This window comes from Triplophysa rosa, linkage group LG1 (assembly GCF_024868665.1).
Source record: "Triplophysa rosa linkage group LG1, Trosa_1v2, whole genome shotgun sequence".
NCBI classification, from domain to species: domain Eukaryota; kingdom Metazoa; phylum Chordata; class Actinopteri; order Cypriniformes; family Nemacheilidae; genus Triplophysa; species Triplophysa rosa.
This window is the reverse complement of record NC_079890.1, coordinates 23,895,208-23,922,397: the sequence shown is the minus strand read 5'-3', so window position 1 is coordinate 23,922,397 and position 27,190 is coordinate 23,895,208. Positions and strand designations below refer to the sequence as shown.

General features: G+C 36.1%; 1 protein-coding gene across 1 annotated transcript; it reads right to left on the bottom strand.

Moving 5' to 3' along the window:
* Positions 1 to 223: 223 nt before the first annotated feature.
* dnajb6b (DnaJ heat shock protein family (Hsp40) member B6b) lies at positions 224 to 27,058 on the bottom strand. The gene is made up of 10 exons (XM_057336517.1): positions 26,786 to 27,058; positions 19,504 to 19,626; positions 18,471 to 18,580; positions 15,765 to 15,818; positions 15,581 to 15,685; positions 10,824 to 10,946; positions 10,567 to 10,732; positions 10,301 to 10,371; positions 3,131 to 3,280; positions 224 to 1,591 (listed from the first exon to the last, which is right to left on the bottom strand). The coding sequence occupies exons 2-10, from the start codon at positions 19,566 to 19,568 to the stop codon at positions 1,491 to 1,493; spliced, it is 945 nt and encodes a 314-aa protein (XP_057192500.1). The 5' UTR covers positions 19,569 to 19,626; positions 26,786 to 27,058; the 3' UTR covers positions 224 to 1,490.
* Between the last annotated feature and the right edge of the window lie 132 nt (positions 27,059 to 27,190).

The following is a 27,190-nucleotide window of genomic DNA, read 5'->3' as shown; positions in this document are numbered from 1 at the left end:
GATTTGAATAACACAGCTATAAACAGTCCATTTTTGGATGGATACCACTGACACTTCCCTCTCTCAATCAGTAAGAAGCACTTGAACATTTGGAACAGCATTTCCAAGGACACTAAAATTTTGACAATTTGAGACATCTTAGTTTTTTTTCACTTTCTTCAAATTAATGCTAATACATTTACAAATTAATTAATAAAAGAATAATAATTATATTAAGCTTTATTGGTGTATTTTAGAAAATTGCAAAAACATTAAACACAAACATAGTTACAGAAATATGATGCTGCCAATACTGAAAAAGAAAATCACATCTGCTAGAAAGGTACAGATTGTGCAGATCACAATCAGAAGCAATAACATGTACCAATCAGTAATACATATTCATAAAGCACAGGCAAAATATGAGAATAAAGCATCAAAGAAACATCTGAATAATTTGTAGACTTTTCTTATTAACTTCCTTTAAATATATATGCATTGTGATTTAATGCCGATGTAGGTGTCTGTTTCATGTAGAAAAAATATACATGCAGCAAGGGTAACATTCAAACCCAGTTCTAAAGGCACATGCCATATCTGGAATATTCTCTAAAATATTGATACAGTGCTTAAGACTGGATCAAAAGACATATATGGTGAAAACGTGTTCTCTCAAATTGGTGAATCAATAATTCAATGATCGTTCCCTCTTTTTTCCCTTGTGCTTTTCACTTTCCACTTTCAGCCTACCAACCTGTTCTCTCATTTCTCATCATTCTTTCTTCAGCATTGTCCTTTATTTGTCACTTTCATTATGTTTTCAAGCATCCTTTACATATGTCAATATTTCGTTTTTGTTCCATTATTTACTACAAAATGCATCATGCACCAAATATATAGCAAACACACACATTTTAAAGTGCCTTAAAATATGTATAATAATAAATTATCAATATATCACCCTCATTCAATTTATATCAGAGTACTGGAAACAGACAGCAAGTAACTTTATTCAGTAGCTAGTAAACATACAGTATTGTATAGAATGAGAAGATCCGTTAAATGGTTTAAATCATCAACAAATGTATTTCAGGTGGCCTTAATTGTCCTATGACTGATACCCAGTTGAAGGAGAATGTCCTTCAAAATGCTTTAAAATCATGAATAAAATAAATACAAATGTAAATGTAAGAATTGAGCAATAAAGACAGAGAAATGAAACTTGTTGCATTACGCTATACAGTACATTCATATCAGTTCTATAACTGGTACCAGTTTCTTTCAACTTCGATTATTAGCTAAAATTAAGCCATGTCCATCTGAAAAATCTCTGGAAATGGCAATCCATTCATTCATCACTACGAGACTAGATTATTGCAATTCACTTTATTATGGTATTTCAAAATCTTTACTCTCTCGCCTAGGTTCAAAATGCTGCAGCTCGGTTTTTGAAGGGTTGCAAAAATTTCTCTCATGTGACTCCTCTTCTAAGAGACCTTCATTCACAACTCTTAAAACCAAACCCCAAATCGAGGAGCCAGTCTTGGCATCCGTTTCTTTTTGGTGTCCATCTCCTTTAGCAAGAGTTTCTTTCGTCTAGGGTCAAAAATACCTAGAAAATACAAAATCTGGTTGTAATATGACCACAATCATTAGGCTACATGACACATTACTAATTAGGCCCTATCATGCAGTTCACCCAAAAATGTGTCTTCATTTACTTATCCTCAAGTTGTTCCAGATCTGTATACATTTTTTTGTTCTGATGGATACAGAAGGCACTTTCCGACCGGATAAGATCAGGAAGTTTCGAAACGAGTAAAGAGGGCTGTCGTACGTGAACTAAGTTTTCCCTCTGGCCTTTTCCCCGATCGCATTAAAAAAACTGAAGGACACCACGATCAGAGTTGTGTTTTTGTTGTCTGTGGGGTGTTTCGTGATAACTGGCCAAGACAAAAGTTGCGATTGTAAGAGCAAAAAGGCGGACTAGAAGCGAAACCTTCTACGACAATTTAAATTCATAGACGAAAGGTAAATGCCGTTAACATTAGCTTTCTGTATGTTTATGTCTTGTAACAGTTTAAAGTCACCATGAAACGGAAGTTGCGATTGACTTCTTTTCCGTATCGTGACGTGTGAAACGGCTTCTGAAATTTGAAAAAAGTAAGGGAAAAATGCACAAGATATAGTACCTTCAATGCCCTGTAAGTGGCAATATTGCTTCTTCTGTAGCAGAAATAAACTGCTGCAGAAAAAGTTAGGTGCCATGCAAAATCTAATGTGTAATTGCATTAGGCATTACAAATGAAGTGGAGTAAAGAGTACATATATTTAAAAATGTAGTCAAGTAGAGAGTAAAAGTTGCTAATATCTTGAATACTCAGTACAACTACAAAGTAGCCAAAAAGATACTTAAGTACAGTAACTAATTACATTTACTCCAATACTTTACACCACAGTTTAAAGAACCATCTCTTTCTTACCTTTTTATTATCCAAAAAAACTTTTTTCGCCACAAAGAACCTTTTGTAAAACAGAAGGGTTCTTCAGATGTTAATGGTTCTTTATGGAACCATTTAGACAAAAACGGTTCTTTTATATGGCATCGTGAAGCACCTTTATTTTTAAGAATGTATGAAATCTCTCTGGCAGTGAAAGATATTTGGAAGAATGCTTGTAACCAAACAGTTCTTGGCCACCATTGACTGGACACCATTTGTAATTGCCTTATACATTTCTTTGTTCTGTTGAACACAAAAAAATATATTTTGAAGAATGTAGAAAACCGTTCTGGGGCACGTTTGAGTACCACTGCAATTTTTCCTACTATTGTAGTCAATGGTGGCCAAGAACAGTTTGGTTACAAGCATTCATCCAAATATCTTTCTCTGTGTTCATCAGAACAAATATATGTATAGGTATCTGAAACTGTTCAGCTGCGCACAATTTCAAGATAATTTGTGATTTATAGATTTCACATCTGAAGAGAGGCATACACACATTTTATGTGCGTACGTTTGTTTTACAAATCACACGCATATGCATTTTGTGAAATGATTGTAAAATCTAATTTAGGACGGTTTCTACGCAGCATTTTATAAACGATGCCCCTTGCCTCTACCCTACAGGCACATCAAGCTGGGGTACAAACCTTTAGCAAATCCCAGATTTGGCAGGCCTCTCTCATCATCCTCCTCCACAGGGTTCTGGGGCACGTTTCTGAGGTAACGGTTGTGTGGAGCAGGGCTGGGGAGAGCAGTTTGTCTTGAGCCTTCATCCAATGCATTGTCATCGGGGTTACCTGTGAGAAGAACCTAATACAGCTCAGATACGGATCTAATGCATGACATTGTATGATATAAAACACAAAGACGCGAAACTATGCAAAGTCTACTCAATCACAACTATCTGTGATGATAATATTTAATGCACAGACATTCAGTCATCCATCATGAATTATGTTAATAATTGCTGAACCTAAAAACAGAGAGATGATATGGAACATTGGGTGAATTATCTGTCATTACATGCTCACCTAGAAGACATATAATGTTGGCATTTCTGGAACAGAATAATCTGCTTTTTCAAGGATGAATAAACACAAAGAGCAAACTACAACATTTCATGCTCTGCATTAATGAAATAGTGTTACCTACATCTGAAAAGACACATTCATAATCCTTTGAATTTGATTTAGAATGACACAATCTGAATAACTGACACATTGTTTTGCATTATATCAGATCATGCCTGACAAGTACAGTATTACCAAACATCTGAAGTCCTCTCAAGTTTATGGTCTGTAGTGTTTACATTCACATCTTTTTTAATGCCAAACCACGTCTTGATTCAGAAAATTGAATTTATTCCATTTATGGGCTGTATACTTGGACAGGCTGTCAGAACAGACCAACTATGCCACTAGGAAAAAGCTGTGAGCTATTGAGAAAATTTGACATTTGAAAAATAAATAATACAAGTAAAAAGCTAAATAATAATCAAATTTGTTTTCTTTACACTTTACACTCTTATACACTTTTTAGTCTTTTATGTAAACTAAAAAGTTTAAGTTTTTACATTTTAAGTTGTTGTCTGTTTAAGTAGTTGTTTATTTTACAGTATTTATACAAATTTGTTTCCTTTAGATTTGACTTTCCTGCACAACACAAAAGTATTTTAGATTCTTTTTATATATTAGTTCAATGACCATGTTTTCTGTGGTTGCCTGTTTTCCAATACGCAGTTTTCTGAAATCAATGACACCAAAGTAATGGAATGGGGTTATTCAACTAATTCAACTAAAAATATCCTTTAAAGTCTTGAGGAAGACCTAAACAATATTTAGCTAGTTTGGACAGATCTTGTTTTCTTTTTTCAACCATGCACCCATGGTAGTCCAATGAGATTCTGACAATGTTTTCTCAGCATTTCCTTAAACTTTTAGCAAATCAATAAAATCAATAAAAAGTTTGACGTTGTGACGTGAAAAGGGGAACAGGTAGTATTACCATTGTCATATAGTGCACTCTGTACCCTCCTTATTTAATTTTTAATTATATCACATCCCAAAACAGAAACAATGTCATTCACTGGATTATGTGAATTCTGCACAGAGCCTTTACCTGAAAAGCAGCCTGTACACTTATAATGACACAGTCTTTAGAGATTTAGCCAGCCGTTCACAGACACTTGTGCATCATAACACAAGCACAAGTGTTTTTGTGTGCATATAAAATAAGAAATTTATCCCCCCCCATACCCCCACACACACACACATAATCGTCATGCATTCATTCATATTTATGTGGAACGCTTTTATTGTGATTAGTCATGTAAATAGATTGAGATTTCTTTATTCTTTTCGCGTGTTAATTTACATTTATATTGAATTAGCGTACGGAATAGGGGCTCAGAAGAGAGAAAAGAGAGGCTGATTATGCGAACAGATTATGGGCACATCTCGTGGCTATTGTGTTGTGTAATTAAAGGGGAGAGAGGATAAGAAAAGGGACAGATGCTGCTTCTCAAACTATCGGACCTTTTTTCATCTCCGGAAAAGGCGTGCGTCTGCTGCTAAACCTCCTCCACCCCCCTCCACAAAGGTGAAAAGTAGAATACATTTCATAGAAAAACCTTAACTAATCTCATGTTGTCTGGCAGACACTTAAGCTTTGAAAAAAGAATCAACATGATAAGAACCAGTGAGCAGATGCCAAAGGTAACATCCGGAGATATTATTGTTCTTTTTAATATCGATCTCCTAAAACCTTCTAAGTTCAACAGGTTGCAGCAATAAAAGTGATAACATCATAAAATTTTTGTTTTTTTAACAACAGACATCCCATCTTAAAAGTAACAACAATTGAAACCATCACAGAAGCTCTGTTGAATTCACTGTAACGGTTTTAATGAGGATTTTATTGGTTTTAATGGAAATTATAATGATCTCTGTGGTTCTTTACTGGTAATGTGTTGGTGGGATGTTATCTGGCAGATGGAAACTAATAAAACACCCATAGATATTATGTCTAGCGAATTGAAATAAGGCTCGAAGTACACTGCAAGAAAGATTTTTATAATGGGTTTGACGGTAAACAGCTGTTTTTTTCAGCAGGGATATAAGACACATTAATGAAAGAAAGGAGAAGGACAACAAATGAGAGAAAGAGACAGAAAGAGCACAAGGAATAACAAGCCTGGTCAAACAGAGACAAAAGCACCGTGCTCAAGACTCAATTTCTCAGCCGTATGATTGGACGTGTTATTACTGTCTCCATGACCCCGTCCATTCCTATTGTATTACCAACTGCACACCTTCATACAAACACATTCAGATGCTTCTCTGAAAAGCATTCAAGCAAATCATGGTGTGGCGTCTAAATCCAAGGGACGGTGTAAATAAGTGTCCCAAAAATGTGTTCCCAACGGAGTAAAAGCTCTCAGCGTTCAGGTTTCTCGTTCTCATCGAGCTTTGAATAACAAGCAGCGTGTTCATCTGTGAAAGGCAGCAGCAGAGATGATATCTAGCTTTTTAAATATAAACAGTCATTGGCTGATGCATTCAATAAGGAGAGGATTCAGGGTGGTGTTTTCATTGTTAAAAGCGTCCTTGTTTTTCTTGCAGATCAGAATATTATGCTATTATATGCCGGTTACCGGGGTGATAAGACTGAAAATGTTTCCCTAATCCATTATCATTTAATTACTTTGATTGGAGAAATACATAAATATTAGGGGGAGAAAATGGTAATAAATGTAACCTGTTAATACCAATATAGGGTTTTATTTTCTGTTCAATTATCTCGTTTCTGTTGCCTTCAATGTTGCTTTTAGCCAAATGCTTTCAAATATAAGTGGTACTTTGTTTTATATATCTGCTGAGAAAAAAATACACAATCTAGTGGTTTCCATTAAAAATTGGCGATTTTTTAAGCATTTTAAAACCAAAGTGAAGTTAGGTTTTTAAATAGGGATTTATTTCAGTAGGATTTGGTCTTTTTTGGTTTCCTTCTGTACAACATCCCACCAATGGAACCTAATACATTATAGTGCACAGTAAAATCACCAGTGTTAAAAAAGTCAAATTAACACTCACAGTGTATATGTAATCCACACTCTCAAAGTGTGGATTATATATACACTGTGAGAGTTCATATGACTTTTTTTAACACTGATGATTTTGCTGTGTGGCCATTTACATACAATTCCCATTATAACCAATAAAGCCATTGCAACTTCTGTTTCTATTGTCGGGGATCAACAGGGGTGTATGATCATGATCTCAGGGCAGATATATATCTAATATATTTTGTCTTGGCTATGATCAAATTAAGTCTTTTTAACTCAAATGTATTACCTATCTAGTTAAAAGTTTCATGCTAGTTTAGGTGACATACAAAATACGGTTCTTATAGCAGTCACTGAGAGATTAGACAGGACCACTGGAAACAAATATTGGAACTCTTCCAACCATCATGTCTAACACCAAGCATCATTTGCACACCCAGGGAAGCATATTCCTCATCTTTAATGAACCCAGCATCTATAGCAAGACACTTCCTACTGTTCTGACAATCTGATATCATCACAGCACATAAACCAAAGCTGGCCACATTATTCTTTTATTTCTTATCTTTAACATCTTTCATAAAGTCTGGAGAGGACCGCAATAAAACGATCTTCATCTGCTTTTGGATGCTTTCACCTTCCGGTTTTATCACAATCGCGGATTATTTTAAGACTTGGATATTACTTTTGCTCTCAGGACGTGCATGGAACCCATGGCTTTTGAAAAGGAAATGTATTACTTCCACGGGTGCCAATTTATTGGTATAACTAGTTGCATGGATGCTGTATAGTTTCTATTGGCCAAACTGTCCTAAGACCTGTAATATTCTTTTTATACGGTATATTTTTATAACAGCCAATAGTGTGTATCCTCAACTCTGGCCGTGCACGCACCCTATAAAATGTTTCTGTTTCAAACCAAAGTACACACTCGAATCAGAACACTGGCATCTATTTTGGACTTTTGAACGTTTCTACCAAAACCCATTTCTGAAAGCTTCATGAGATGACAATTTGGCACAATTGACTAGGCTAAATAAAAAATCTCACATTTGCTTTGACAAAAAGTTTTGAATGTTGGTATTTATTTTCATTTTGTGTGAGTCACAGAATGACAAATTGTGAAAACTTGCGAACCTGTTGTAAACAATTATTGTCCTTTATTCCACATCATGTCATATCACTGAAGAAACGGCGCCACCTCGCGGTCTAGTATAATTACCCATTCGTTGCGGACAATATTTTTTAGAAAATACACTATTTTGCCTTTCACATCACATTTAAAGCAAATGTTTGTTATTATTATTATTTAAGGACATGGGAAATGTAATTATTAGAAAAATAATAAGACGGGAAATGCTGCTGCTTCATTTGCAAGTCGGTTTGAATAAAAGCGTCTGCTACTGTAAACAAGTCTAGATGTAAAACAGGAAACGATGCTCGTGTAACACTTTGATTGCAGGGGGCGCCATTGTACTACAAATAACATAGGTTATTAGGTTTTATTCCACATCCCATAATCAAAAGTCTGATTTGATACTCGGAAATGTCACTGAAAATGTCCAATCTGTACAGTAGGCTACCATTAGTAGGAAGTCGATTCCAAACGGAATCTTAATTTCTTACAATTATTCTTTATCGTATCAATTCTTCCTTTTAACAAGGACATCGTTTTTATAATGCTCTCATATAAACGTGCTGATTAGATTTCCTTTTAACTTATCTTGTTCGCTTTGTTGTGAATTGTGTGGACCTACTGTATATTTGAAGAGTTTGGTTCCAAACTGAGATAACTTTTTTCAAAATCACGTTTTTTTATTGTGCATTCCAATTAATATCAATCAAACTGCAGTTGGTTTGTTTTGATTTAAGCCATAATAACAAACAAAAACAAAGCTAACTAACACAATAAAAACAGGACAACATAATAAAAAACATGAGTTGTCATTTTGTAACCAAACTCTTCATTTGAACTTCTTTAATTAACCCCTTCAGAACCTGCGTCCACTAAAATGGTCATCACATTATGCTCAGTGGAAAGAAATGTTAAGTTAAATTTGCTCTCACTAGGACAGGACATACAAACAACAAACTACAAAAATATTCCCCTAGAATGTTACAGAGGAAGTCTGTGGAAAATATTATGTCAATAGAGGAGAGTGTACAGTATGACTCAGTGAGGGTGTAAACAATGTACTGTACAGTATATGCAGCATCATTAACAATCACACGAAATTAACACTTCACTATTATTACTGTTGTGTTAACCCAATGATACATTGTGCATACATGAACATGCACATATGCCTGATATTCATAAAAGTCTGAGGAGCATTTTATGTTTTCTTCCTGATGGTTAAAGTAATATGTTATTTTATGGTTTTAACTTCAGAACATTTCCAAAAAATCTACTCTAGTTTCTCACTGTCATCCTGGCTATTCACTTAATGGGTATAAAACTATCATCAGGGTCAATAACTATGAGCTTTATAATTTTGATAAATGAACATCTGCTGATTGATCTAAACACTCGCAATGCTGTTGAAATGCTGCTGGAGCATGTGACTTCTACACAAACACTTGCTGTTAATAAAAGGTGCAATTCTGTTGTTAAATGTAAAGTGATACAAAAATAAACCACAAACATTGGTTATGTGCTCATGCCTGTGTGAATAATGTCTAGGCTAGCATTTACAAGGTGATGCATCTTGAAAAGCAATGTGTTATTTTTTGGTCTTTTTTATTTTGTGAGCGCTGTTATGAAACGCATGTGAGACAGCCAAGCAACAGGACACACCAACATCTGCACACAAAAGTCAGTTCATGCAAAGAAATGCAACATTCCATACATGTGAAAGTAAGGTTTATTAAACCTGAAACTTAGTCCAGCTTTTCTTGGTTTCGTACAAAGAACACAAAAAATCCAGCATGTAAACTCACACATTATATTATATTCTTAAAATAGTGGAAAGCCTCAGGTTATGCAACAGTTAGATGAGAAGCCAAAATGAGAAACACAAGTTCTTAATATTTAATATGAGCTAACTGGTGTTAGTAGTTAGCATTTGTTCATGATACTAAACTGTTGATAAATTATTAAGAGTGTGGATGTAAACTGTTCAAGTCTTAACAGTTTACATTTACATTTATGCATTTGGCAGACGCTTTTATCCAAAGTGACTCGCATTGCATTGTATTATACATTTGTTTCTGACTATGTGCAATCCCCTGGGATCAAACCCATGACTATGGTATGTTCTAACCACTGAGCCACAGGAAAGCTTGCTGTTAATAAAAGTTTAGCTGAACAGTAGAACAGCTCTACAGCAGAAAGCAGATACAGCTTGTTTAGTTCCAGTTTGAAGGCAATGAGCACTTATGAGTAACAGAACAACAATGAAAGACCATCATCTGATAGAAAATAATGAATTGCGCTTGTTCATACTGAGGTCTTGTGAGAAGTAAATGGTCCACGTGGAATAAAAATAAAGACAGCTTAAGTTGGTATGAAGTTTTACCCTGTTTTTCCGTGCGATTCACAGTACGGAAGGTAACGGCACCAACCAAAAGCACACAGCGCTTTAATGTGTCACATGTGACCTACTCTTGTTGACTAGTGGAGTGCAGTTTTGGTAGCCACCTGCCTGGTTGAGAGGGTTGGTTATGTTTAGGAATGTTTGGGTTACACATTTCAAACGTTCAGCTGAAGAACTGAGAGATCAGTTGATGTCCAGTCGAAGAAGCTGCTCCTTACCATTGACTGTGAGAGATTTAAGCTGACCGTCTTCTTCTACCTCCACTCTCTCCTGACCGTTCTCTACAATGCTGAAATAACACGTTTTTTAGTCAGTATCGGTACAGTCAGAGAATTTTCCATAAGTAGTAAAATCTTAACCAAATAAGCAACCAACATACAAGCAGTATTTAGTGGGAAACTTTTAACATTATATGCAAATGCCTTATTAACATGCATAAAGTGTTGCAACAAATGAAAAGCAACTGCGGAATGTTCTATGGTACCGTTTTGTGGTAATCCTTCGTCCGTTGACAAATTTGGTGGATGTCGAGACAGAGCGGAAGTTTCCCATTCCTCCTCCTCCTCCTCCGCCGCCTCCTCCGCCTCCGAATGACGATGAGGAGAACGAGGCGAAGCCCCCTCCAACCATCGGGCCAAACGGGGTGAAACCTGCAGAGATGTTGAAGCACACATAGATGCACAAATACAGAAACGTATGCCAATAAAAAAGCAGTACACAGGTACACAGACATGAACATACCCATGTCAAACGCAGGAGAGGAGGGACCAAAGGGTGAAAATCCAGAAAAGAATGAACCTGCCATCCTGCTCCTGCTTACACCTCTGTGCCGCCCACCAAAGAAATCTTCAAAGGGGTCATCAGCTGAATCCAAAGACAGAACAAAGTTCATTTTTTCATTTCTGTTTGCCCCTTTGAACACATGGCTTGATGTACTGAAGGCACACTTTAAAACCTCTTCTTCATAATCCTCATAAGTGTGAGGGCAACACCACAAGTATTTTGGAATATTGTGACAAAGTCATTTAGCAGATGTTTGTATTCAAAGTGACTCCACTACATTTACTACAGGAACAACCTGGGAATAAAGCACATAGCTCAAGGTCACAACGGTAATAGTTCATGAATCACTCCTCGAGGGGACCAAACCTACCAACTTGCCAAATTTTGAATAAATGCAGCCGTGGAAAAAATTAAGAGACCATTCCAAGTGTTAAGTTAATCATCATTTCTAAATGTATTGTGGCCATTCCAGTCCAGTGTTTGCTGAATTTCAACGAAGTCATCCAACAGCTGACAGCATGACAAGACGCATGAAAAATGAAAAAAAAAAAAACTTTCCTAAATACTATAGGAATATTGTTTTCTTGTTTAAAAAAAAAACACAGAGCATCTTTTCTGTTATTTTGACCTGGTTCTTCAGTTTTCATTTTCTGCAAATAAATACAAATAGAAACAATATTTTTAATTAAAATTTGGGAGAAATATTGTTAGTAGTTCACAGAATGAAACAAAAAGAATAATTTTACCTAAAAACACAGACTTATAAATAGTAAATTTGAAAAAAAAAAACAGAAAATGTTTTTTAAATGGTCTCTTCATTTTTTCCGCAACTGTACAGTGTGTTGGTTTTAACTTTGAACAGAAATACAAGGTGGGTGGGGGTTATATAGATCTATTTGAATTGATCCCCATAATGTTGTCACCACCAGTGTAACTCGACATACATTGCTGCTCCTGGATCAAGGTTACTTTTTTAAGCAGTCAGCACTAGAACCTTTTCCATCTCCTCCAAGCAGTTTGATTTGGCAGTCTAAACCCTGTCTGCTATGTTCTTGCACACACTGTTATTCTAACTCGCCCACAACCTTGTCATGGCTACATAAACACAAGTAAACACCAATGACCTTATGTCAGCAAAGAAAGTGTTTCAGAGAGAGTACTTTTGGACTCGCATAGAAATCATTCTGAGCCCTCTGACATTCTGCACCGACATGCACATGCATGTTATCCCCTTTTTTGAATACATACACACATTCTCTCTCTCTCTCTCTCTCTCTCTCTCTCTCTCTCTCTCTCTCTCTCTCTCTCTCTCTCTCTCTCTCTCTCTCTCTCTCTCGCTCACCCCTACAGCTATTAGCATTCCCTTTCTCTTGCTCCTCTTTTATTCAGAAGCTATTTCTGAGAACATTCCTAATGGATGATGCATGGTCCCATCTCGACCCACTTGCTGTTCTGAGCACCCTCTCCATATTTAGAGTGCTTGTATGTTCTACACACATGGCATTCTACCATCTGCTCCCAGCAGTTAGGGCCAGTGGGCACAGGGTGGCACACTAGTGTTCAATCGATGACTACTTAGTTCTGCTGTGTCTAGCACTATACATTTTAGTATTAGAGATCCAATGTCAGCATTCTTACTTTTATAAACTTTTTAAAAACACATCACATACACTTCGAATGTTGATAAAATGGAATTTTATTCTAAAACAGACAGATTTAGTCAAAGTCCATTTAAGGGAAGTTATTTCACTTGGCACACAGATTTGCAACACCTCCAGGCAGCTATTTCAGTCATACGAGACCAAATCCTATCTACGTGAATGGTGAAGATGGACACCTCTAAGTTCTCTGAATCGCTGGTTAAGGTCACAATAAAAACAACATATGTGACCCTTGACCACAAAACCAGTCTTAAGTAGCACGGGAATATTTTTGGCAAAAGCCCAAAAAACATTGTATAGGTCAAAAGTATCGATTTTTCTTTTATGCCAAAAATCATTAGGATATTAATGAGTAACTATTACAATATCCTTCAAATTAAATTGCATGCAGTGTGTAATGTTGCTGTGTGTGAATGTAAGCAGTCTGTCAAGTTGTAAAGCCAAAAGTGAACGAATAACAAAGTTATTGGCTTGGGAAAAAAGGAGTCGACTCTGAATCATGCAAACGAGTCGTCTGTTGTTCTAATTTCTGTTCCGGGACAGATTTACGCCCACAGCAGACTAGACCATTTGACCAATCAGATCAGAGTGGGCTGACAGAAAGGAGGGGATTAGACAGATGAATTGCCGAACGAATCATTTGAGAGTCAGTTAATACGTAAGGTAACAATAACTGCCTATTATTAGAAAATGAAAGTGATTTTACACCATGTATGTACGTAATCACTCCATAAACCAACGTAGGACCTTAAAAATCACAAAAGAATTACTCTTTAAGTAAAGAACATGTTCCATGAAGATATTTAGTACATTTCTACCGTAGATATATAAAAACTTTATTTTTGTGAGTAATATTCTATGCTAAAGACTTCCTTTGGACAACTTTAAAGGCGATTTTCTCAGTATTTAGATTTTTTTGCACCCTCAGATTCCAGATATTCAAATAGTTGTATCTCGGCCAAATATTGTCAGATTCTAACAAACCATACATCAATGGAAAGCTTATTTATTCAGCTTTCAGATGTTGTATAAATATCTTATTTTGAATAATTGACCCATAAGACTGGTTTTGTGAGCAGGGACACATATTTCCCACCAACAATTAAACCTGACATCGACCCATAAATTGCTCACATTGCTCTTGTTCAGAACACTCCCCAGACTTTAATGATTAATTATTAGCTCTTTTTTCCTGGAAGGCGGGAGTTCCGTCAAGAAAGAGGCCATAATGTGCATTGCACTTTTCCATGATTCATTGTAATATAACTGCAGCATTGTTAATATACTGTATATATGGGCGGTTTCCTGGACAGGGATTAGTTTAAACCAGGAGTAGGCCTTAGGGTATTTGGGTACTTAGAGTTGTTTTTGAAAACATACTTTACAAAGAAACATTACTGTGTGCATCTTGAGACGAAACAATCTCACTATTTTTAAGATATGTCAGTGCAAGTTTTTTTTTGATAAAGACACCTCTAACATTTAAGTTAGTCTGGCACTAGGCTTAAACCCTGTCCGGGAAACCACCCCGTAATGTCTGATTAAATCTCAGGTAAACATGACTGTTCATGAAAAACTGGATACAACAATTCCTGGATTTGCAACCAATCAACAAAATCTGGTGCATGTATAATGAATTATTACAAATAAAAAGGAAGTGTGGGCTTAAAGAGTACATAACATGAGATCATGAAAATGACATTTCATGCAGTGTATAATGTTGCCGTGTTTGAAAAGTAAGCAGTTTGCCAAATTGTAAATCCAAAGGTGAATGAATAACAAAGTTATTGACTTGGAAAATAGGGAGTCGACTCTGAATCACGCAAACGAGTCGTCCCTAGTCCGATTCGCGGAACCGCCTCATTCGCGGTAGACCAATCACAGCAGACTAGACCATCTGACCAATCACATCAGACTAGGCTAGCGGAAAGGAGGGGATTAGACGAGTCAGTTAAGAAGTAAGGTAAAAGTAACTAGCTATTATTAAGTGTTTTTACACCTTCTCTGTACATAAACTTATTGTTGGACACTCCATAAACCAAAGTAGGACCTTAAAAATCCCTAGTTATGTACTCTTCAATTGTTTTCCATGCATAGGCGTAATTTGCGGGTGGCACAGGTTTTTGGAAGAAATTAAGAAATGCTTGCGGAAGGTGTTTGCTTAGGGGCCATTAACATCTAAAACTCGTGGAAAACGCAGGATGCGCCGCTTTCTCACCATCTTCCGTTGCTCACACTCATAAGTTATATTTGCGGAAAACAGAGAGCCGCGACTTCAGGCCAGTATAAAAATACGTGCATTATCCGCACTCGCGGCGCTTGCTTGTGCATCTGGTGTTCAAGCACAAAAACGTGTAAACCAATGAACAAGTGACATTTCTATTCATAGGAATAAACTGTTTTTAAGTGTAATGCCCCGCAACAGCCAAGTGACCTTCCCCTACTGACAGTTTGGGAACCAAATACTGTGAAAGCTGGAGTCGAAAAGCGGAGTAGCCAATGGACGGACACTATATATGATTAATTAATTGGTTCTGTAATAACCCTTTATATATTTAAGTATTGTTTTTGTCATCTCTGTCCCGACCACTTTTCAAAACAAAGTTACGCCATTGTTTCTATGCACCCTAAATTGAGCGCAGTAATATCATTAATATAAAAATATATTGCTATAATACACATACAAGTTAGAAGCACATTTTGCTTTTTTTGTGTGAATAAAATACAGCAGTCAAGAATTAACAGAAAAAGCTAATCGGCTAATGAACCTAGGTTAAAATAATCTAATACAAAGCCTAATTACCTAATTATAACTCCAAGCATGACCTTCATTTTCTTGCCTTGAGAATTAAATTCTTATTTTTAACACTTAGCTCAAGAACCTTTTTCCACTAAGAAGAACCTCTTTTTGCTGAAATTACGCAAGTTAAACAGTCCAACTTTTAAACATTAAAATACATTGAAATCACCATTCTCTATATGCAATTTCTACTGTATAGGTCCCATCTCTCAATACATATTTCTCTATTAAATCAATAATAAAATGACACATACCAAAGAAATCTGCAAATGGATCTCTGCCTCCAAAGAATTCCCTGAAGACATCATCTGGATTACGGAATGTGAATCTGCCCATGTAGTCCTCTTCATAATGGCCTCCTTTATTTAACAAAAGAAAAAAGCAATTAAAAACAACAAAATATAAAGAAAAACAAAATGGAAATACTGTATCACATACCTCTATTAGATAGTCCTTCTTTGCCATATCTGTCATACTCTCTTCGTTTGTTTTCTGTAAAAGACAAGAGTGTGGCTTTTAGATTCACATGGCATAAACAGGTACTATACAAATATGATAATATGATTCACATTAATGACACACTCCTCCACCCACACCTTTACCTATTTTGTCTAAAATTGAACTCGTCATAAAACATCGCCAAAAAGCCCAAGTACTTCTGTTTCTTTGGATCAAATGTTTGTCTAAAGACGTGCGTGTCACACTAGTGTGAATCTGAACAAAGGTAACAGTTCAGAGTAAATGTAACAAATACAGGAAAATTAGCTTAACTTCTTGTCCTGTTATACATGGAATTGCACAAACACTCTGATGCTGACTAAATGTTAGCATAACTCTGTTAAAAACATGGTTAGTGCATGCAATGACCCTTGTGTAAACGTCTATTCACTCATATGTGAACAACATTCCAACAAATGGCCACAATACTCTTTAGAATCTACTTTCTGTGTCTCCACTCTCCCTATAAATAATGCAACATGCAGCCCTACATGCATTCACACTAACAACAAGCAAGCACAAACACACAAAATATAATCTTTATCCTATGCTTTAGTTAATGACATAAAAAACACATAATGATCAGTAATGTACAACAAAACATAACAACAAACAAACAAATAATACACATGCTTACACAAAAGCAGAAGATGTGCAATTCCACACAAACGACAAACACAGTGGATCAATTTTGAACAGTTCAGAAATGTTGGCTTGGAGAGTAACAATCTAGGTCAGAAGAGTGTCTGCTTTCTGCCGAATTCTAAAAATTCTTTCCTATTCTTAACTCTGAGAGGACGTGTGTCACACTTCAACATGTTCGCTTTAAAACGCCCATGATTTAAACCCTGTAGAAAAAATTGTTGAGTCGACTTAAAATATGTGCAGCCTATCACAAGCACGGTTTTGAGTTAACTCAACAAATGGAGACTGAAGTCCACCCAACTTAAAAAATGATGTTTAAGTCATTAGTTGTCACAACATAGTCAAGTTTACCTAATGAACAACAGAACAAAATATTTTTTTTGGCTGAACATAAATAGAGAATATAGATTGGTTATTTAAAAATAAACCAAACTAAACTTTGATCAAATAACTACAAACTTTACAGTTTGTGTTAAGTGTATTTATACCAGTTTTGACAATGTGTCATGCACTTACACCTCAACATTGAACACACAAACCACAACCATGATAACGATAAAAAACCATCATTCATTAAAAAACTCTAAACACTAACAGTAACAATGATATTAAAGCATAAATGAAGCCAGCAAGAACTAAAACACTCATCTTTAAAAGAAAAACCAATAAGAAACTCAGAATTGAACATGCTGCAATGCATCTTGTGAACTTTCAAACTCTTGCAATATTGTATGTTCAGAATACACTGTTTTGTAAGTTAGGCGAACTTTCTGACGCATTTTGGCCAAAAACTTGAGAATCTAAGTCCAGTTAACAAAATAATCTTCGTTAGAAACATGTTTAGGCTAATTTTTGTATAGTATATGCAAAACAATCATTTGACTCCTTTAACTAAAAATTCGGTTCAAGTTGCTTATTTATCTTTGTTGGGAGAACATTTTCCAAGTTGGATTTTTTACAGTGCTAATTCTAACTAACTAACCATCTAACTAATTGTGATGGCCAATGCCACACTAATAAATATGGTTTATAAATAATTTAAAGGTTTATTTTGTTTCTTTAATGTTTGTTGTTTGCTTATGCATTTGTATTTTGTATTTAGTGTTATGCTGTACTATAATAAAATTTAAAAAAACAATTGCGTCTTTGTTAATTGTATTGCTAGAATTAAAAAAAAGAAAGACACACCAAAGAAACAACAAGCTAAATATTTGGGTTTCAAATCTTTATTTTAAGTAAAATATTATGGTTATTCTTACCCCTGGTTCTTGGCTGCAGGCTGGCAAGTCAGAGGCTGGCAATTAAACGGGTGTACTGTTTCCCGATGACCTTTATATTCTTTCTGGGAATTATGGGGAATGTAGGTTTGGGATTCATTTGGTTTATAGGGTTTTGGATTTAAATAGGTTGTATTTTGTGTTTTTGTATATTATATTACTGTTATATTATTTTGTTTTGTTTTTTGTATTTCTTTCATATGAAGGTGGAAAATATTTTCTTTATTTATATTTGTTTAAACAGAGTGTGGTTTGGTAATTATGTGGGCACCCCCATATGAATTAAATGGTTTTGCCCGACTGGTGAAAAGGGGGTCATTTCGGAAATGACAGTTAGTTGGCCTGGGAGTCCCGGGAGATGTTGGGACCCAGTGCATGTTTATGTGGCTGCATATGTTACCGTCATTTTTTTTTTAAGTGTCTGCAATAAAAATAAACATTTATTGAAACTCTACAAGCAGTTGCTCCTGATTCTTGACATGAATCCTCACACTAATGATGCCTTATTAGACTAGGACAGCTCATTCCCGACACTCACAGTTTAAACGGCATACGAGAACCTCGAGCCATTTTCACTTGCATATGGTGGATGTTTTCTTGGCATCCGTTTTACAACAATTTATTAAAATATAAAAAGTCAACTTGCAACGACAATTGGCAAAAGTAACATTGGGAAATAATTAGCAGTGCATTAGATCTGTAACACAATAAAAGGAGCCAATACCATCTGACAGGACTTCATATGCCTCTGAGATCTCTTTGAACTTTATCTCTGCCTCATGTTTGTTGTCTGGGTTTTTGTCTGGATGCCACTTTAATGCTTGTTTTCTGTACCTGTCGGAAACAAACACAAACACATCTATTTTTAAATAAAATACGATTAAGTTCTAAGCAGACTAGGCAAACTCAAATTCTTCAGTCTGACTGGAGCTGCGTCTTCATAAATGTTATCATGTTAACAAACATGCAAACATTTAGAGCAAATGTGAAATCAGAATTCAGTAAGGATGAAAACTGTTAAAAGTCAAAAGACACAGTTTGTGATGGGTTATAACCGAAATGCCACACAAATATTTTCATTGAAATGTAACAATGTTTTAAACTGCCCTCTTTTATGATGACAGTGTTTTACAAAGTCATACACCTTAACAACCACTCACAATACAGGTCAGGCCACACAATACGACTTCAGTAGGTGTGACAGAAGGTCAGCATCTCTGCAGGCTAGGCCTGAATCAGCAATACAGACCCAGCAGCATACAGAAGGGTTAATGGCCTTAACCAAACACTCCATACACATGGGGATTTGTCCTTTGCGCATCTTTTAATAGAGTCTGCCCTCCATAGCTATGTGCTTTAGACATTCCCCTCTTAACCATCAGCACTTTTTCAATGACCTACACAATCACGATTCAATAGAAGTTTGCTTACCTGAAAAACAAAAGAGGACAAAAAAAACGCTTTCCAAAGAGTGAATGAACCCCGAATGAACAAGGCGGAGCTTAAGGATACAATGTATTTGAAAACCAAAAAATGCTTTATGTTCTCTGACTGTTCATAAACACCCTCCATATCAAATCACACAGGAATTTGAATATCAGATGAGAGATAATGTGAAAACACACTCTAACAGAGACAAAGATCCAGCAGCAAAGAGCAGAGGTCTGCAGGGGCCAGTATAAACTAACCACTGTGTTGCACTATTACCGCTATCATGTCTAAAAATAGCAGCCCATAACAGAACACGGGGTACTTACGCTTTCTTTATTTCATCCTGGGATGAATTTCTCAGCACACCCAGGATCTGGTAATAATCCTCCATGGCACGGAACTTGGTTTTCCACTCTAAAAGTGAGGATGAAGGCAACCACCGAGTGGCCCTGGAAAGAGAGTAACAAACACTAAGACAGAACTGGGGAGGGTCATTGATAAAGGGCGGGTTTTGTTTTTTTGTGTGGGTGGGTAGTCCATGTGAGGAAGTCAAACCACCAACTACGTGCAAGTTCAAGTTCTATTATATCGTACACAAAAAACGTATCATGATCGTATTTGTTGTCCACTCCGGGATCTCTTGATCTTATCCATACTGTGCTTTAACCCAGTGATTACACAGTTTACACATTTCTATTTCTCTATATTAGATCTAAACTTTTTACTGTAAGGAACAAATTGTCATGAACAATCAGAGACCAGATGAGTAGTAGCAGTAGCTGTATAGCTGGATCTCATCTGTGTGTTATTTATATCTGCAGTGTCCTTCAGGACAGGCTCAGAGGTGATCATGGCACAACACTGATTCTGCCTCTGCATTATAATAGATTTTTTTTGGATCTACAAATTGCTATTTATTTTCTTAACTTCAATTTTTTTACATGCATTCGCTTTGAACTGAACAACAGCAAATACATTCTTTAGTTAATTCAGCTGCCAGGACATCTACCGTGGGAGAACTAGAAACACACTTCTTTTTACCCAACACTTAAAAGTGACTACATGGAGGGTTGACAGAGCGGCAAGACCCCAGGCTATGCGCCCATTTGTCAGTGGAATTAAAAATATGCTATACAGTCTAAATGTTAGTTCCCAAGGTTGATCCACCCTACGAAAAAATGCAACTTACTGCCAATATTTAAACTTTAAGATAAATAAAGAGAAAAATGCAGGCTACTCCAACATGCTCAAAGGTCACAGTAGTTTGATATTGCTTAAGAAACATATAACTAGTGTAATACAGAGTATACACATTTAAATAGATTATTATAAAGAAATTATGATGTTTTGGATATCTAGCACTACAAATGCTGTTAACATTATCAACACTGTAGGCAGGAAACCATGTTTAAACCAGTTCTTTGAATAAATCTGAAAAAGAGCAGCTTTATGGGATGTATTTAAATATGGTACAGTACTTTGTTAATTACAAATGACACTCTCCTATTGACAACTACACATTTTCACCCAGTCGTCACCCACTTTCTGGATCATTAAGCTGCTTTTCTTTCACCACACCTGCCTGCCACTACATTCCTGACTGCAACTTTTAAAATCATCCAAGAAACACAGATTTATGTAACAATCCTCATATCTGCCTTCCTCTGATCTCTAACATTGTATGTTGAACATTCTTTTCCTACATGTCATGAAATAGCATTCAGGGCAAACGCTCACATGTGTGAACAGATGTGAAATGGCTGCTGAACTCTCTGGAACTTGTTTCTTGGCTTCACACATGGGCATTAAGTGGCTGTTGGCCCAGCCAACAGCAGACCACTTCTGATCTTACCAAACCTAGACTCAACATGACTAAAGTTTATCAAGTGTTTGTGGTGGGAACTATGGTTAAGCGGTTTGAATGCTTATTTATAGGACAAATAACATAAAAATTATCAGAAAAAGATAAAAAGACCACTAATATGTTACAGCTATTTCAGTGTGAATACCAGATAAGACATGGAAATCATTGTTTGGCAGAGTTGTCACTGATTTAATGTAGGGATGAACCGAATGTTCGGCAACCGAATATTCGGCAGAAAATAGCAAAAAAGCATGTTCGGTGTTCGGCCGAATAAGTGAAATGACGTGTGATTTGATCAAGCAGCAACCAGCACGCACAGAGAGCGTCATTAATGCAGCTAACGTGTCGGCATTGTGTGTCAGAGAAAGACACAGCACGGAACTTGCCGCGCCGGAGTAAATCTCCGAATGAAAGCATCTTTACCGGTCGTTAACTTGTGTACTTCAGACTGGAGCAGGCGGTCTGACAGTAGCCACGCCGCTCGCGACATCCTTTGACATCATACAGTGGTCGCGTACACACAGGTCCCTGTACTAAACAACTTGTCAAGTTCTGTGCATCCTGGCCAAGAGTGCACCTTCTGGGAGAACAGTCAGCTTTAGTGGGCGGAGTTTGGAGGAGAGATGTGAACTTAAATGGTTGTCAGTCAGAATTGCTTGCATGGATGTTTTTTTTTTTCTTTAAAACATTTTGCATTGTAGCCTATCCAACAGTTTTTCGTTTAATCATATTTTTTAGCTTATAATGTTTAATGACACTTTTTAATGAAGTGTTTTGTTGTAGGAGTACAGAGTACAGTACATTCTTTCAGCAGTCAGTTATACACTCAAAAAAAATGATTGTTGGAGGTTGTTTGTTTAACTTAATCAATATAGTTGTATCTAACATATTTGTGTGTGTTTCTTGTTCAAACACAATCGCAATGTGTAATACTGACATAAATAGGCGACTCTTTGACATAACTTATTCCATTTGTGTTGGGACAACATGAACCATTTTCATTGACTAACTGAAACTACACAGTGGACTGAATTCCCAGCATGCATTGCCCTTATGACTGGATTTAGATAGTCAATTTTAAAATTAAATGTTATTGTATGTGTGTTTTTGTGCAGGATGAAAGACACGGAGACTTGTTAGTGATTACTGTTCTGTAATGTTAAAATTTAGAAGATTTTCTGTTGTCTGTGATTTTTGAGGGGTTACCATAGTGGTGAAGAGTAACGGTTTTACTGAGGTTGGGGACGAGCACATTTACGCCATTTTTCATGTATGCAGCCTTACTCAGTGAGTAAATAATCTGCAAGTGGTCATGCAGTAAACTATCTGGTGCTTCCTGCTTGCTCCTTACATTACATCTTGCTTACATCACTGAAGCATTCAAATTTAATTGGCTCAACACAAAGGAATTACATTCAGCTGAAATTAAATAAAATAAATTGATGAACTTAAACTGGGTGAATTGTGCAGACAAGTAAATCTTAAATTCGAACAAATCAATTCAATTGTGTGGAAATAGGTGTCATAATAAAATTAAGTTAATCCAACAACGCATTTTTTGGAGTGTAGGCCTAATATAGGCTATTCAAGTTTTTTTAATTTAGCCTACTTGTTTTGCTAAATTTTATGTTATACTGTATTATATTGAAAAGCAAGACAAAAATCAAAATTTGACCATTCAGTTTATGCAATAGTGCAAAAATGGCCAAATAAATAGAAGAAATGCAAAAAGCCATGTTCCGTGTTCGGTATTCGGCCAAGTGTTTAATATTTTTTAGGCTTCGGCCATGAATTTTCAATTCGGTGCATCCCTAATTTAATGTACAGTGCTTCTGTGTTTATGAGCAACTGATCTGAGCTCATCAATCATTAGAGTATCTGACTGTGTTATTATTAGAGAAGAGAACAATTAATATTTCATTTTATAAACAAATAGAGATATGTTTACTATGGTCGCTCGCTAGAGAAGAACACACTTCCTTGTTGTAGCTGCTCAGCAACCAAAGAATGCGGAGACAAAAGTTTCCAAGACTAAACTGGTTTGTTCAAAAGTCAGACCATTAAAAACAACAAAGGCCTTCTTTTGAAACTTTCATTCTATTAGTCACAGTGTAACATTTGATTATACTGAAGATTTTGAACGGCTTCAATTGACCAGAAGTATCAAATATAAAACAAAAACAAAATTTATTTTCTGGATATCCCATAAATCCCTCTCTCTTTCGGAAAAGAAGCATCAACAAAAAGCTGCACAAATATATATTTTTCAATTTTGTTTCGTCTGTTGTTAAGTATGAAAAAACTGTATCATAGTGCAGAAGAACTAAAGCCCCACGGCCCATGTGACGGATGCCTTGCGATTGTGTCACTCCTCGCATTCTAGTGTTCAAAGTTGCCAAAGTATTATGTTAGCAGTAGGAAAGGTCATGGGTTCGATTTCAAAGAACACACATACAGATAAAATGTATACATTAAATGCAATGTAAGTCAAAAGGAAGTGACAAAGTCTCTCTGAATAAAAGTGTCAGTTAAATACATGCTTGCAGTGCATCTATAGCATCCATGTTTTATAGTAAGCACTATTACACAGTTTATGCTGCTACACCCCAAAATGAAGTTCTGTCATGAATTACTCACTCTCTAGTTGTTCCGAATGTATAAATTTCTTTGTTTGGTTGACCACAGAGAAAGATATCTGGACGAATGCTTGTAACCAAACAGTTCTTTGGCCCCATTGACTACCATAGTAGGAGAAATGACAAGATCAAAAGTGCTGCAGAACTGTTTACTGTCCTACATTCTTCAAAATATCTTCTTTTGTGTTCAACAAAATTATCAAGTATTGTTTTCTACTATGGCAGTTAATGGGGTCAAAGAACTGTTTGGTTATAAGCATTCTTCCAAATATCTTTCTCTGTGTTCGTCAGAACAAATACATTTATACAGGTATGTAACAAGGTAAGTAAATGATGACAGAATTTTAATTTTTGGGTGAACTGCCCCTTTAACCGATCTACTTCTACTGCTGGATAAATATCCTATATTTGTTCTATAATGAATATAATGTATATTCAATAAAACTGACCTCATTGCCTTCAATCAATATCAACTTAACATCTTGTTATTCAACTGCGGTCAAGCCAGCCGCCACTTCGAAAACGACAGTCAAACTAGCACTCACTCGGTTTTATTATGTGCGCTTATACTGCGCATTACGGTAAAAGCGGCTTTTTGGATTTCAAAATAAAGCGATCTATTTCGAACATGGTTTCAGTCTGTCGATTGTGAATTAATTAAAATACAAATGTACAGAACTTCAAAATGGCCTATATGTATTTCAATTTAGCTGTTCATGCTATTTCCACCTTCATACTCTCTAGATCCAATGTGACATGTGCAAGAGGTGGCACCACAAATGCTGCCTGGGCATGTCCAAAGCTAAGCTGAAACAGGCCAGAGCTAACATGTGGAACTGCGTTGTGTGCTCTTAAATCCATTAGTTTGCATTACTTCCCTAAGTCCTGAAACCTGTACTGTGTACAAATCCCTAACGCTGTCCATGGTGCTTAGGAATCCAATTGATTTTTTTATCACATTCTGCTTCCTGTGCTTTTACCCATCTTTTTTTTTCTTTTGAATACTGGAAGTTTTAGGACTGAAATCTTAACATCTGTAAAAAAATGTAACGGCTCATGAAGAAAATTGTGAACTCCAACTTTTATCCAAAATTAATTATCTTAGATTACTGCTACTTTGTTTTTATTTTTTGGAATGATATTAAAAATATTTATAATTTCTGAAAAATTGTACAAGATTGTCTATACAAGAACACACAGTGGAACTATATACAATAGTTTAAATGAAAAATAAAAAATTCAAATATTAAAATTTTGAAATAAAAATATATTTTTACAAGAACACACACTGGAGCTATATGCAATAATTTAAAAGAAAAAGAACAATTTCAAATATGCACATTTTTAAATAAAAACAGAAGTAATGCAAACTAATGGATTTAAGAGCACACAAGGCAGTTCCACATGTTAGCTCTGGCCTGTTTCAGCTTAGCTTTGGACATGCCCAGGCAGCATTCGTGGTACCACCTCTTGCACATGTCACATTGGATCTAGAGAGTATGAAGGTGGAAATAGCATGAACAGCTAAATTGAAATACATATAGGCCATTTTGAAGTTCTGTACATTAAAAAATCCACAATAAACAGTCCTGATATTGTTTGAGTGACACACTGAGCAGGTATAATCTCATTTTAAAGTGGATTGATTGTGTGCAATCGGACAGTTTTCTTTTAATTATTATCTGAAGTTATGGAAAACTAGTACATATAGGCCATTTTGAAGGCCTGTAGGGCCTACATACAAAAATCCACATTGAACAGTCCTGATATTGTTTAGGTGACTCACTGAGGTGGTCTTCTCTCATTTTAAAGTGGAATGAGTCTGTGCAATCGGACAGTTTTCTTTCAATTATGATCTGAAGTTAAAGAAATAATAATACATATAGGCCATTTTGAAGTTCTGTACATTAAAAAATCCACATTGAACAGTCCTGATATTGTTTAGGTGACTCACTGAGGTTGTCTACTCTCATTTTAAAGTGGAATGAGTCTGTGCAATCGGACAGTTTTCTTTCAATTATGATCTGAAGTTAAAGAAATAATAATACATATAGGCCATTTTGAATTTCTGTACATTAAAAAATCCACATTGAACAGTCCTGATATTGTTTAGGTGACACACTGAGGTGGGATAAGAGTGTTGTAAAAAATATAAAAACTGACTAGCAGTATAAAAACAGCTTTAAAAAGCCTAGCAACCACCTAGCAACATAACTGTCAATCTTTCCCGTTTGGCCTGGGTTAAAGCCTTCAATTGTAGTGCAATTGAGGTTCTTTTTTCAATACCATATATCGTTTTATGGGTAAAATTATATATAAATATATTTAATTTTCTAAATGCATTTGTATTTTAATTAATTCACAACCGACAGACTGAAACCATGTTCGAAATAGATCGCTTTATTTTGAAATCCAAAAAGCCGCTTTTACCGTAATGCGCAGTATAAGCGCACATAATAAAACCGAGTGAGTGCTAGTTTGACTGTCGTTTTCGAAGTGGCGGCTGGCTTGACCGCAGTGTTATACAACACTAGAGCAGAACCCAGAGAGCTTTATTAACTTTTGAGACAATACTCAATATGGGGCTCTAATGATGCAAACACACTTCGTTTTGTCTTGTATTGTATTACTTCAAAAGACGGGCTGTGGCGCTCGGTGTAAAGATGTGGTGATGAGACATGGAAAGTTCTAGAAACGCTTTTGGGGATTTCACTTGCACGTGTCACAAATTTACAATAACTGCTCGTATTTACACTTTTGTCAGTCAAGCGTCAGGAATCAGACGTCAAACGAAATGCCGCAGCTGGTTACAATGCGTCATGTCGCTTGTCTTCAGTCGTTGTATATAAATATTACGGTTTTTTTTTTCTTTATTCTCTCCTGTTGTGTTTTAGGGGCGCTCAAAAATCGTGTCTCAAATCCCACGAGCCTAACGTTACGTAGACAGACAGCACTTTGGCCATCATAGAACACTCACGCGATACTCAAAAACGCTGTTATGAAGCACTAGGTGATCAACACAAGGTTATGAAACACTCATCTATCAAAAACAGCTAACCGAATAACCATTATTATATATGATCTCAGATGTTAAGCTACTGAACAAACCTTATGTAACTGAGACAAGTGTCGTTCTCCCACTCTTTTATGTGGACCTTCTCTCTGAATCCCACTGATGAAAGGTCGAGTTTCTCTCCTCTGTCTCTATTCCTGCAGGGTTTCAAACTGTTCGCTCCGAGGTCTGTCGGGTTACTTAACTTCTTAACTTCCCTGTGTGATACATAAAGACTAGTTAGCCCTTATATCGGGCTGCCGCTAATGTTCTACAACAATCTGCCAACCCCTATAAAGCGACAGGAGTGGATTCTAGTGCAGTTTCGTCACTTCCTGTTAAAGAACAGCTGAAGTTGGCGACGGCGTGTCAGGTAAACACTTATGTAATGTAAATGTCAAAAGCCGATCTGAAGAAAACTAATTCAACAATGCCATTGCGCCCCTGTGATATGCCAATGG

Coding starts and splice junctions, on each gene's coding strand:
- dnajb6b (XM_057336517.1), bottom strand. CDS start 19,568: ATGGAGGATTATTACCAGATCCTGGGTGTGCTGAGAAATTCATCCCAG. Junction 15,819..18,470: donor ATATGAAGTCCTGTCAGATG/GTATTGGCTCCT, acceptor TGTCTTTTACAG/AAAACAAACGAAGAGAGTAT. Junction 10,372..10,566: donor CGAAGGATTACCACAAAACG/GTACCATAGAAC, acceptor GTGTTATTTCAG/CATTGTAGAGAACGGTCAGG.